General features: G+C 37.4%; 1 protein-coding gene across 2 annotated transcripts in view; it reads right to left on the bottom strand.

The window, feature by feature from the left end:
* LOC113051739 (adenylate cyclase type 9-like) overlaps positions 1 to 12,959 on the bottom strand; it is a 44,783-nt gene that overhangs the window by 29,494 nt on the left and 2,330 nt on the right. For both annotated transcript variants that reach the window (XM_026215784.1, XM_026215775.1), the window contains exon 2: positions 11,881 to 12,959. This exon is cut by the window's right edge and continues 758 nt beyond it. In XM_026215784.1, the coding sequence (XP_026071569.1) occupies positions 11,881 to 12,959 (1,079 nt within the window). The remainder of the gene's footprint in view (positions 1 to 11,880) is intronic.

Here is a 12,959-nt window from a genome sequence, read left to right as displayed (position 1 = left end):
CAGGCAGGATTGCACATGAAGCATGTGTTAATTATACAGCATGTTGAAGCAAATGAGACCTTTGACTAAGTACAGCAGCAAGACTGAAGACAATGTGCACCGCGCTCACTCGGGGAAGTATAAGCCTGCGTCTATGTATTTCAGCACACAAACAGAGAGAAGAGCTCCACTGAACTGTGGGAAATCTTTGAGAAATCCTCCTGAACGCATGAGCTGAAGCGCTCTGGAGAAGAGCCAGAGAGGTTTAACCTCCACCAGACACAGGAGGCTACAGCCCATAATACGCTCATCCTTCAAGCTCGCTAGCTTCTAACGCTTTTACTGCAAGTTTGCATAATACTAATGTGATTTTTCTCATTTATGCATCACTATTGATATCACATATCAGTGCAAAATTAACTAGTATGTGCATTTTCTTAAAGTAGTATTAATTGTGTTGCTGCACAATGCTATAAAAGTGTCTGAATCATTTGTTTATGTATTGTATCTTTTCATTTAATCGGTTAAACTGAATCAGAAAATGATGCATTCACGATATAGACTGACCAATTTGTTTACAAACTGGACTGAATTAATTCAGATTAATATTCTCGAATCAACAGCTCACTGACTCCTTAAACTAAGAAAGGTCTCTTTCTGACGTGTCTGATTCATAATGAATATTTATTGAAATGCTAAAAAGCACCACAGACTCAACAATACATACAAAAAAAAGAAGACACATTTCACCTAAAGTCTCAAGTAACTGCTATAGATGTAATGTCATTCCTGTGTGCAGTTTTCTCCAGGTGTTGCTCTATTGAGTCCACACATCTGTGCAGCTTCACGCTTATTTCAGAAGGGCCTCTCATGGACCTCATCCCTCCAAAGCATCTCATTTTTCATTCACACCGCCATCTATCATGTGACCTCCCCGCAGAGCGTGCTAATGAGGTATTAGCCGCTGAAGAGCAGGATGAGCGTGTGTTCATGCATGCTGAATCTGGGAAGGATCAATATGGGATAAGAGTGTTGATAAGAAGAGCTAAGTAACTCTGACTGTATTTATCACACCCACGTTCCCTCCGACGCTCCAGATGAAACCAGCCTCTCCACAGCCACGGCTGACACGTTTCCCAGAGAGATCAATGCGTGGATGCTTTGTGGATGCCACGCAGGACTGATGTGGGCAAAAGCATAGAAAGTCCCATAGAACAGCATTTATTTGAAACAGAAATATTTTGTAACAAATCTCTAATCTAATCTCATAACCTCAACATAGCCAACAGTCCAACACGTTTCACAGCAAATCCATCGTCCGCTCAGATCCGAGCAACAACACTCACCTCAGTTCCTTCTACAGAGATGAAGGGCCAGACATCAGTGTCTTCAGCGAGGCCTGAGCTGAAGGACTGTGGAAATAAATGACAGTGAGTGGGGTCACACACATTGGCTTTCCACAGACCAGAGCCTGTAATGGCGTCGCAGTGATTTACTCCATTCATTACAGTGAGATACTGCCATCTTCTCTCAAAACATAAGACACCGGCGCACAGTCGGGACGCACCTGTCACCATCAGGTCAATGAATCCAATAGAGCTCCTTAAACAGAATGGAGCTCTAGACTTCATCTATGATATTAACAGACGTGAACAACAGACAGGTACAGAGTTTTTTTCCAGCACTGATTCAAATTATTTAGTGATAAATAGAACAGAAATATACTCTATCAGTTTAAAAGTTCATGGTTAGTAACTATTTACTGTATAAATGACTAATTAAATTAATTACAGTAAATTAAAATATACTAATGAAGAAGTGAGAGTAAACCTTTATGAAGATATCGCTCTCTCTCTTTATATATATATATATATATATATATATATATATATATATATATATATATATATATATATATATATATATATATATATATATATATATATATACAAATGATTTCAGTTTAAAATATATATATATAGATTTATTAACAGTTTTTTTTATAATAATAAAAAATTTAAGAAACAAACAAATGTAGAAAGTAATTTTGAAAGTGTCAATCAAATCAACCCTTTCAAAATGTATAGTTATAATAAATGATCATAAAGCCACAAATCAGCATATTAGACTGATTTCTAAAGATCATGTGACACTTAAGACTGGAGTAATGATGATGAAAAGTCAGCGCTGCATCACAGGAATAAATTACATTTTAAAATATATTTAAATTGAAAAAAGCTACTTGAAATTTGATTTTTTTTCTGTACTTTTGATCAAATAAATGCAGCCTTGGATGAGAATAAAAAAAAAAATCTAAATGTACAATAAAATTAATTAAATGAATTAATTCATATTAAATTTATTCATAACACCAGGTAAAAATGATTAATAAAGTAATCATTTTTTAATATTTGTATTTATTTCTAAATAACATTTATCCTCATTTAATTGTAAATATTGAAAAAAAAATTTTTTTGTTATAAATATATTCTATATAATATGGTTAATATAATATAAACAGGGAGCAATATAATGGATGGATACACATTCTGCCAGAAAACCACAAAATAGCAAGATGTTAAATTAGGACAGGGACAGTATTTCTCAATTAGAAAGTGAAATACATGATGTACTTTGCAAAAAAAAAAAGAAAAAAGGAATAGATTTTATTACTCTGTAGTTTTATCTTGTTTTCCAGTACAAACATCTAAACATTCTTAAATCATAATACATTTACTTTAGAAGTAGAGCATTATTTGCTCTATTACATGCTTAGTCTTGGTTTCTGAAAAATGCATCAAAATTAAGTGTTTATGCCTAAAACAAGACTAATATATATATATATATATATATATATATATATATATATATATATATATATATATATATATATATATATATATATATATATATATATATATATATATATAAATATATATTTCTTAATCAGTTTTACCTTTGATAAATGCAATTTCTTGTGCTTAAGAATTTTTTGGCAGATTTTCTTTCCTTGTTTTTTACCTGCCAAGCAAAACAAATATGGTCTGATTGCTCAATGTATGTTTTCCACTTATTTGTCTTAATGTCTGTAGCATAATACACACTGACATTTAACATGTCCTAGCTAGGCATGCACAGATCATAAAATGGGTCTGACCCGTGGGGATGTGACAGCTGCCACACACACCTGAGCCCAGCAGACAGTGGCCTGGAGTCAAAAACAGCGCGTCTGACCTCTGATCTGCAGTGAAAGACAATCCAAGTGGTTTATATGGCAGCAAGCGCTCGTATCTGCCAGGCTCCAGGTGGCTCTGATCACATCCGATCGCCTGTAGCTGACTTATTATCATCTAAGACAAAAGCTTTTCAAAACACTGCACTTGAGACGTCATCGCACCTGCTCACTATCTCTCCCCGATCCTTCAAGTGCACAGGCGCTGAAGACTCGTCTGATTAGGGGACCGAACTGGAGAACAGGTCGGCTGGCTAATATTACATCTCTCTGGAGTGTGAATATGGGGTACCAGACATGTCTGTCGTAAGCGATAAAGAAAGAGTCGTGCTGACTCAAGACTTCGTACAGTTTTTTGCTGGACTTTTATGCTGAGCTGTGGAAACGATACGCGCTCTCGGCTCATTCCACATAAAATCTCACATAGCGGAGCAACTCTCCACGGTCATTAAACTTACAATGACGGCTAATTATGAACAAAGCTACACTGTTGGCTATAGAACATAATTAAGTTTTGGATTCGAGCTCATTTGTTTTAGCAGCTACTGATGAAAGATAACGATGAGGAGGGAATTAGGTCTCAGCTCCATCTCTCATACATGAGCACCACATTTAATTGCTAAACATACCAGAGTTGCGCCATACTGTAATGTCTAAAGCATATAAAATGAATAAACCAGTTCAAAATAATGATTTGTGAACCCAACATCTCTCTGGACGGTTGGCATGAAGCTCTGGATTACGGCTGATAATGTTATACACAATGTTCAGTTTCTTGCACAGACTGACTTTTTCGCTTCATAAGACCTCGGTAAATATCGTCAGGAGCCAGGGATATTACTTTGGACGGCCTGAGGGTGAGTAAATAAACAGCTTATTTTATTTTTTGGGTTGAACAATCTCTTTAATGCTCATAATACATAACCAAGTCCTAACCTGGCCTGGTTTGAACCCGGGTTAGACCGAATCATGACGTGTGGCTCTCCTGTACAATCGTGGTGCCCTTGAGCAAGACACTCAATCACAGGTCACTCAAGGGGAAGAAACATCCACTAAGTGACAGATAACATCTTGTCCATGGCTGCAGAACACTGGCTTTGCTAATGCAGACAGTGCAGGGACAAGAGGAAAGAGTCTACGTCAGAATGAGAAACAACTCTGCCACTTTTAATTTTTCATATTCTATTAATGGCTTTATGAGAACATACTTGGAGTCGGTAGGTCAGGTCAGTGAGGATGGTGTGCAGTGCTTCTCCGGTCACCTTCAGACGCTGTACAATCACACATCAAAGAGCAGCCGCTCCCTCGGCATGCTGGGAATCAGTGTCACAGCAGGATGTATTTACTCGTAGCTGTCTCATTAGCTGTCATCACAGCTGCCGAAAGAACTTAGGTTACCTTGTCTTAACAGTCGACTAGCTCCTTGACTGCCCTCATCAAGAATACCTGGGGAAATATGACTGATCATTTTGTCAAATGGATTTTTAGCAACAGATTGTGCGGCTAGCAACAGCTGCTAAATGACCTGCGGTAGCCAGACAGACGTTGACCCCTTGTTCTTAACATTGTTATTTAGAATGACTTAAAATATTTTATTTATATTTTGAATATAAAGACTTTTTATATTTTCCATTTTCATTTCAAATTTTAGTTAGATGCATCATTTTTTGTTTTTATACTAAATCGTGTCTATATAGTTTTTATTTGTTTTAGCTTTATTTTTATTTATTTTTTGCTACATGAAGGATCATGTGACTCTGAAGACTGAAGAAATGATGCAGAAAATTAATCTTTGACTCACAGAAATAAATTACATTTTACAATATATTCAAATAGAAATTTTTTAAAACCATAACAAAAAAAATAGATAATAACAATAAACAAAAGAAATAATATTTCATAATTTGACTGCGTTACTGTTTGTTTTTGCTCAAATAAATGCAGCCTAGAGACGTCTTTCGAAAACATGAAAAAAAAAATCGTAAAACCCAGTAGTGCAATTTCATTTGTAATGTAAAGAAACATATTCAAATGCAATTTAGAACCATTTCTAAGACTTCTGGTTCCTATTATATAACACACCTCAATAAATATGTGTATCAGTAGATTTTGAAATTGACTTTATGTGATGATATACTGTTAAGTGTAATGACAATCTGAAAACTGCTAAACATTAGGTAGAATGATATATCAATCTATAACTAACGCTATCTCACAACTTGCTCAGATCGAACCAGCAACTCTCAAACCACTAGTTAAGAGTCCTTAACCACAACACCCCACCACCACCCCATCAACACCAAATCAATGTCAAAATCTCCACTTCATGATAAAAGGCTGGGACACACGGAGATATAAACAATCAAATCTAAGTTGATCGATTCACAACCTACGCTGCAGTTTGGAGAACTGAATTTTCTGAATAGATGACAGCAGCACTTCTGTGCAATTATGCAGATTTCTCTAAAACTGCCTGAGAGAAACAGCGCAGAGGAACGTCCTCTGGCGTCCATCACATCAACACATTATATGTAACCATGCACCACAAAACCATCATAAGGGACATTTTTTGGAAATTGAATAAATTTTGAATAAGCTTTCCACTGATGTAAAGTTTGTTAGGATGAGACAATTTCTGACCGAGATACGACTATTGGAAAATCTGGAATCTGAGGGTGCAAAAAAAAAATCTAAATATTGAGAAAATCACCTTTGAATGCATTCAAATGAATTCTTAGCCATGCATATTATTAAATCAAAAATACATTTTAATATATTTAAAGTAGGATATTTACAAAATATCTTCATGGAACATGATCTGTACTTTATATCCTAATGATTTTTGGCATAAAAGAAAAATCTATCATTTTGACCCATACAATGTTTTTTTGGGCTATTGCTACAAATATACCCCAGAGACTTAAGACTGGTTTTGTGCTCCTGGGTTACATATGGCTCCTTCGCTCTCCCGCTGGACTGTTATTGCCTTCATTGCTCCTTGTGAAGGTCACGTCGCCACACTGTCAGTCCTCACATCGAAGGCTGTTCTACAGTAGCACACGCACACGACACAACGGCAGCCGTCGGATGAATGAGATGAAAGTGAAATGAATGGAAATGGAGTCATTTGCAGATCAACAGAGAAGGATGTAGGATATTAATCATGGGCTTTCATTTTAACAGCATTGAATCGAGCATCTGCAGAGGTTTAGGTGAAACAAATGGCCAATTATTTTATGCCAACATAACCGATTGCACAACCAGAACAAGGAGTCAGAAAAAAACATGCACTGAGAGAAGAGAAAATAACTGGATTTCAGGATATGGTACAGGCTAGAATCAATACTACCTCAAGATGGATTTGAACTACAGAAGCAAGAAACGAATGACCCATAACACACAGCACCCACACTAAAAATCACTCTGAGTTACCATTGCAATGCTTTACCTGTAAACATCCAAGCCTTTTGCACATCGTTTTGAAGAAAATATAGTTTAATTTAAATAGACAATCATTTTTGCAGTTCTATTACAATCTCTGTTGCGATTAATTGAAAAACAATCCTTTTGAAGCACAAACCAAGTGGTTGCTCTTTCAGCCGGTATGATTTTATAGGAGGTCACCGTCATGTCAGTGACAAAAATCAATGCCTAGCTGTACGACGCACACAGCGGGGTTTATGGAAATTCACAATATATTGATTGATATGCAATCAACAGTCTGCAACTTTCAAATTAACACATGCAAGGCATATTATTAACTAAGACTTGACCAGTGCTGGAGATACGAACGAAACGGTGTCCAAATACAACTGACGAAACTAGCAAAAACCATCATACATGTAGCTGAATGCTAAAAACTTAGCCAAAAATAGATATGTATTTTGTGATAGCATTACAATTATCAACGAAGAACAAATACATTTACATTAAGTACAACTAATAAAATTAGCAAACACTTTGAGTTAGCTAAAAATAAAACTAACATTGCGAAGACCAACGTCATTCATTTCTCAACCACACTGTGCTAGCATTTAAGTATTTACCACACTATCTCTTAAAATGCTAACCATTTAAATAAGCTTATGCATTAAAACTCTGTTTAAAAAAATTATAATGTTTCACACTAGAAAATATTAATGAAAAGTTACTAAATTAAGGTGACGCATTAAACCGACAACCAAAACAAATACAATTTATGCTAAATACTGCCATTTATATAGCTGAATGCTAAAAAGTTAACAAGCTAGCAAGCCGATTAAACTACAGTCAATCAGTCAGTCATTGTCACAGAAACCTGTTATTTGATTACTGAATCATTTGACAAAAACAATTTATATAAAGGGAACCAATCAGTAAAATTAATAAGACTTAGAATAAGTCATGACAGTTTATGTAGTAACGCTAATTATTTTAAAAAGTAGGTTGCTACTGCAAAAGCTACTTTCACGCTAGCTTTACAGTTACTAGCATAGCTTGAAGAACAGTCATAACCTACTTGGTAGTTCAACAGGCTGCGTCTCCTAAATTGAGTTCACATGAAAAATTGTGGGCCACAAAAATATGACCCATATTCTTTCATCCGCAGGAACTGAAATACCTGGTAAACCGAGAGTTTGGACAACTCGATGTTAAGGGAGGTGGGACAGCTCTCAGAAACCACGGGAGGACCAGGGCACAGTCAGGTACTTTCCAGGGAAATGGCCAAAAATAGCCTCCATTTCCACTCAAACGAACACTCCACACTACAGGGGCCAGAGCACACACACACACACACACACGAGCGCACACTCGCGCAGTGGGAAGTTGTAAGCGCCAGAGGGAACGGGATGTGGAAGGCACACAGAAACATGGCATCATGACACTCAAGAACACGTGCTATGAGGTTATTTTATTAAAAGCTTTAATCTCTCATCATGGAGCCACAAGAAATACACTTGTTTTCCAAAAAGCAGCCAAACGGTCAGGTCTTATCCTCCCTTGGGCGATGCTTTGGCTGGTGTTATTTATCCGGGGCAACAGTTATGACTATTCTTATTTTTGCTATTTATATAAAGCAGACTGTGGTTTTTTTGGAAGTGCACCAGACGGCATTGTGGAAGTGACTTATTCACCGCTTGCACACAATACAAGAGCACGTGAGGTCAAGATATTGTTTTTCTTGACTAGTGAACTGGAGGCGACTACATACATACAGATTTATCATTCCCTCTCTATTTACTGCAGACCTGTTTTCCTAGCATGAGCGTTGACGATTGATGGTGGGTTGTTCCTGTTGTGCAGTAACAGCTCAGTATGTCTTAAAATTAAAAAAAGATTTAGATTTATAGTAACAAACATGGATGTTTTATAGTGAGACACCTTCACGGAATCCATCAAATCTGTTGCTAATGCTGTTGTTGTTTTCCCACCAAAATGATATCACTTCCTGGAAGATGATGTCATTCACAAGCTTTTGTTAGGATTTACAGAAGACTGAAATCAAAACAGGATGGAAGGTGGAATTTGAGGACACAGTTAAAACAACAATAATGGTAAAGAAATTACAAAAAAAAAAAAAAAAAAATAGTTTCCATGAAGTGAAATTTTTTTAAATTTTAAAGTTGATTTGGTCTTTTAACGGTATGGCAAACAAACTGTTTTTAAAGCAGTGCAATTTGTTTTATATATATATATATATTTACTTAAGTACTATACTGTGATAAAAGAAATTGAAAACATATTACAATATTTTTTTACAAAATATAATCATTTGTATTAACTTACAAACTTGCAATATTGTGATTATATATATATATATATATATCTGACTTAACTTCACAAAAGCGGAAAAAAAGTATTTTAGCAGTACACTAGCATATCGGCTGCTGTAGACAACTTCAAAGCTAACACACAAGGACTGAAAACTGAACTTAAACACCCAGTTTAGATTCAATGGGCTCTTGGTTTCCTGGTTTGATTTCACATAGACATGAAAATGTACTGCACAGTAGGAAAGACCCATGTGTGCTGTTTTTGTTGGTTTGCGCAGCTTGATTTCACCAGCAAATTGAAAGACCTTGCAGCGAAAGTCAGCAGAGCTAACACTTTCATTTAAACACATGTCCAATTCAAAAGGACATCGGCATCTGACGGGAGACTGCAGTTTTGTGATTAGCGTCCAGGTCGGTGTGATTTACTCCAGACCTGGCCAGTCTCTATTCCCAGGTCTGCCAGGTTTCCACACAAGCTCTCTACTTTCCTTCGGTGATTTACGTAGCTACTGCGAGAAGCTGGAAGATTTTTGAAGTCTCTCTCGACGGAGAGCACATTCAGTGAGCCTGCAAATCCATGAGGGAAAGATAAATCCTGAATACATGACTCCGGAGTGGGAAAATTAAGCTTTCAGCCAGTGAATGAAGAAAAAAAAAAAGCCTGAAGAGGGGCAATCAAATAAATACAAGATATGAAGGAAAGAATGTCGCCACTTTAATCATTGTGTTGATGATTAAAGAACGGAAGTCATAAATTAAAGCTTCAGGCCTCGGGTCCAGTCGGTGTTAAACCGAGCGAAATTAAACTGCGGTGAATTCAACAGAGAGTTCAATGGTGATAGGAAAAGAAAGGTTGTTATGCAATGTTACACTTAACCTTGCTGTACCATTATGAGTCATGTAACTGTATAAAAAATAAATAAAAAATACAAAAATACCACTATGATAGCAAACCTATCCACTAGGAAAGATTACAGTACAAAAACAGAGGCTGAAGGAAAGAAACTGAGAGAAGAACTGACAGATATTCAGAAACAAGCACCATGGGACCATTTTAAGGAGGCCATTTTACCCTTATTTTAAACAAAGGCAGAGGGAATGACAGAGTAAAAAAAATGAGGCAGCGTTCCTCAAGAGACTCAAATCCTCTCTGATTGAGAAATGCAATGAAGCGAGACTCTCAGGGGCGACAGCCGCATCGTCATTTCAGGTTGACCTGCAGGACCTATGAAGACACCTGCGCTGCCACGGCCTGATGACGCGCTGACAGCACAGAGATTTGTTCTGGCACAGCGATTTCGGTCTCGCTAGTTGAGTTTATCCACTCACAAACAGGCGTTTGGGATCCTTCAGTGCTTAGATATTAGCACGGCAGATAAAGATGTCAAAAATCCTGTGAAAATGCAAGGGGCTTTTTTTGACGTGTTGCTCTTTAATCAAGAACAATAATAAAAAAAATAGGCTTTAATCCAATCTGCGTGGTAAAGGACAGATGCCACTTTGCTAATCTTATAAGAGGTTTAGTCGTTTGACCTGTTATCAATCCTGTCAAAATGAGAATTCCATTTTATATTAATTACAGTCTGGCTTTCCACATTAAATGGAGAGGATCTATTAAGTAACCGTAATTATGACCTGGAAGGATTAATAACAAGCTGGGACATTCATATTCTGTACGGAAAATATAACACTCAGCTCAAGTACTATTAACAAAATGAAGGAACCATTTGCATAAGTTAATAACATAAAAATGCCAGCCTTTGGCCACATTTATACAAATGTCGATGCCTTGAGAATCCAATATTTGATATTATTGAGGAGACCAGCCATTACACCAAAGGAAAGCTTAGCTTGAAATGCTAAATATGCAAAAGAAACAAATGTACAAATATAGTTTGCATGCAAAAAAGGTTGCTAATTTGCAAATGCAAATTTTTCTTTGTTGATTGGTGATCAGAAAGCGCATTAAATTAGGACACAAAGGAAATTACAATCCTTTTGCAAAATGACTATACAAATCTCCAACTTGAATCTATTTATTAGTTATTAAAGGGTCAGTTCACCCAAAAATGAAAATTGTCATAATTTACAGTGCAAATATTATAGATAAACATATCATAAATAATACATTTAAACTGAAATTAAATAGAAATATATAATAATAATAATAATAATAATAATAATAATAATAATAATAATAATAATGTGTTGCTCCATATACATGTAAGCCCTTTTTCTGTGGGAAATATCTAAATAAATGTGGAGACTTTTTTGTTTTCCACAGAAGAAAGTAAGTCTTACATATGACACAACAAAAGTGTTGGTAAATGATGAGAATTTTCATTTTTGGGTGCACTATCCCTTTAAATGAAAGGAGACATGCAAAAACTGAAGAAATACATCAAATACAAAATACGCAAAAATAACAACAAATGTATGCCAGCATTGCATCATATGCTAACATGACAAATTTGCCACTTTCAAATTATAATTTACTTTGATGACCACTGAATGGAAAACATGTTCATGCATAGAAAATGACAGGTATTTTCTGAGGAAAAACTGACTTCACAAAACTCAAATATGAGTCCCTTTCTGAAGCCTGTGGAAAAGGTTAGACAGCATGTGAACGAATAAAAAAAACAGCTCTGAAAACCAAATATGTCACAGAAACCTCAGGGGCAAAGATTCAACAAAATGCTTTGACAGGTAATCCCTGAAGATACTGACAATACGCAGGCTGAAGAGTAAAGTTTCAATGCAGCAAAGAAACTTTTCACAGCCAGATGAGCCAAGAGCCAAAAGTGTCTTACTCAGTACTCCTAAGCACGATTTCACAACAAAGACTAAGCACAGTACTAAACAAGGAAACATGCTCACGTACTACGTGTTAGGCATTAGAAATGCACATCTTACCTTTAAGCTGATCTGCAACCACACTTGGTCCAATCCTTTCTGGGACTCGGCCATCTTCTCGCAAGTAACGGTCATCCAAGAACTTGTCCGTGGCCTCCGAAAGGTGAACCTTCCCGGCGACACCCAACTGCTCCATGAGATTGGCTAGGTTGACATCATTGGACCAGACATCAAATTTAAACCGCTTCATGCCAAGGATCCCGCAAAGTACAGTGCCCGTGTGGACGCCAACACGCATGTTCACCATCTCCTTTTTCTCTTGACAGAACTGCTCAATGGCCTGGATCATCCCAAGCCCCATCTCTATGCAACAGTAGGCGTGATCATCTCTTGGTTCGGGACAACCAGCCACGCAATAGTAACAGTCTCCCAGCGTGCTGATTTTTTCGCAACAAGTGAGCTCGCACAGGCGATCGAATCGTCCAAATAAGTCATTGAGAAGTCCCACCAGGGCGTGCGCCGACTTGTTGGCGCTCATCTTGGTGAATCCCACAATGTCCGCAAACAGGATGCTAACCAGCTCCATGCGTTTCATATTAAACGGCCGAAAGATGATCTGACCCCGAGGAATCGACGTCTTCTTGCGTTTGGTGCTCTTAGGACTGGAGGCGCCTGCAATGGCCGATCCCGTCGAGTAGCGCTTAACCGAATAGTCACTGTCATCATCGCCCTGCTTCATGAGCTCATCAGCCACCCTACGAGGCATCACCGAGTGGATCATGCGCTCCTTCAGGGCCTTTTCCACCTCCAAGTCTTTCCCATGCATGATGGCTTGGCCGACCTTGAGAAACGTGCTGCGTGAACGCACTTCAGACATAATAAAAAGATGGATACCAATGACGTGGGCGCAGATATGCAAAATGGCCCTTCCAGGGATCAGCCAGTAGAGCGTTTCCAATTGTTCCTCAGAGGAGTTCCTCCAGCCATTGCCTTGAATCAAGTGCATCCAGCCAAGCGTCTCAAAAAGCACTGAGTAGAGCAGGCCGAGCAAGAGCGAAGCATACAAACGGACGTGGAGGAAACTGTACAGCAACGAAAGCACCTCCATGCCTAGAGAGAAGGTGCCAACTGGGGATAAA

The sequence above is a fragment of the Carassius auratus genome, chromosome 3 (assembly GCF_003368295.1).
Source record: "Carassius auratus strain Wakin chromosome 3, ASM336829v1, whole genome shotgun sequence".
Taxonomy (NCBI): domain Eukaryota; kingdom Metazoa; phylum Chordata; class Actinopteri; order Cypriniformes; family Cyprinidae; genus Carassius; species Carassius auratus.
This window is presented reverse-complemented; position numbering and strand designations above follow the sequence as displayed.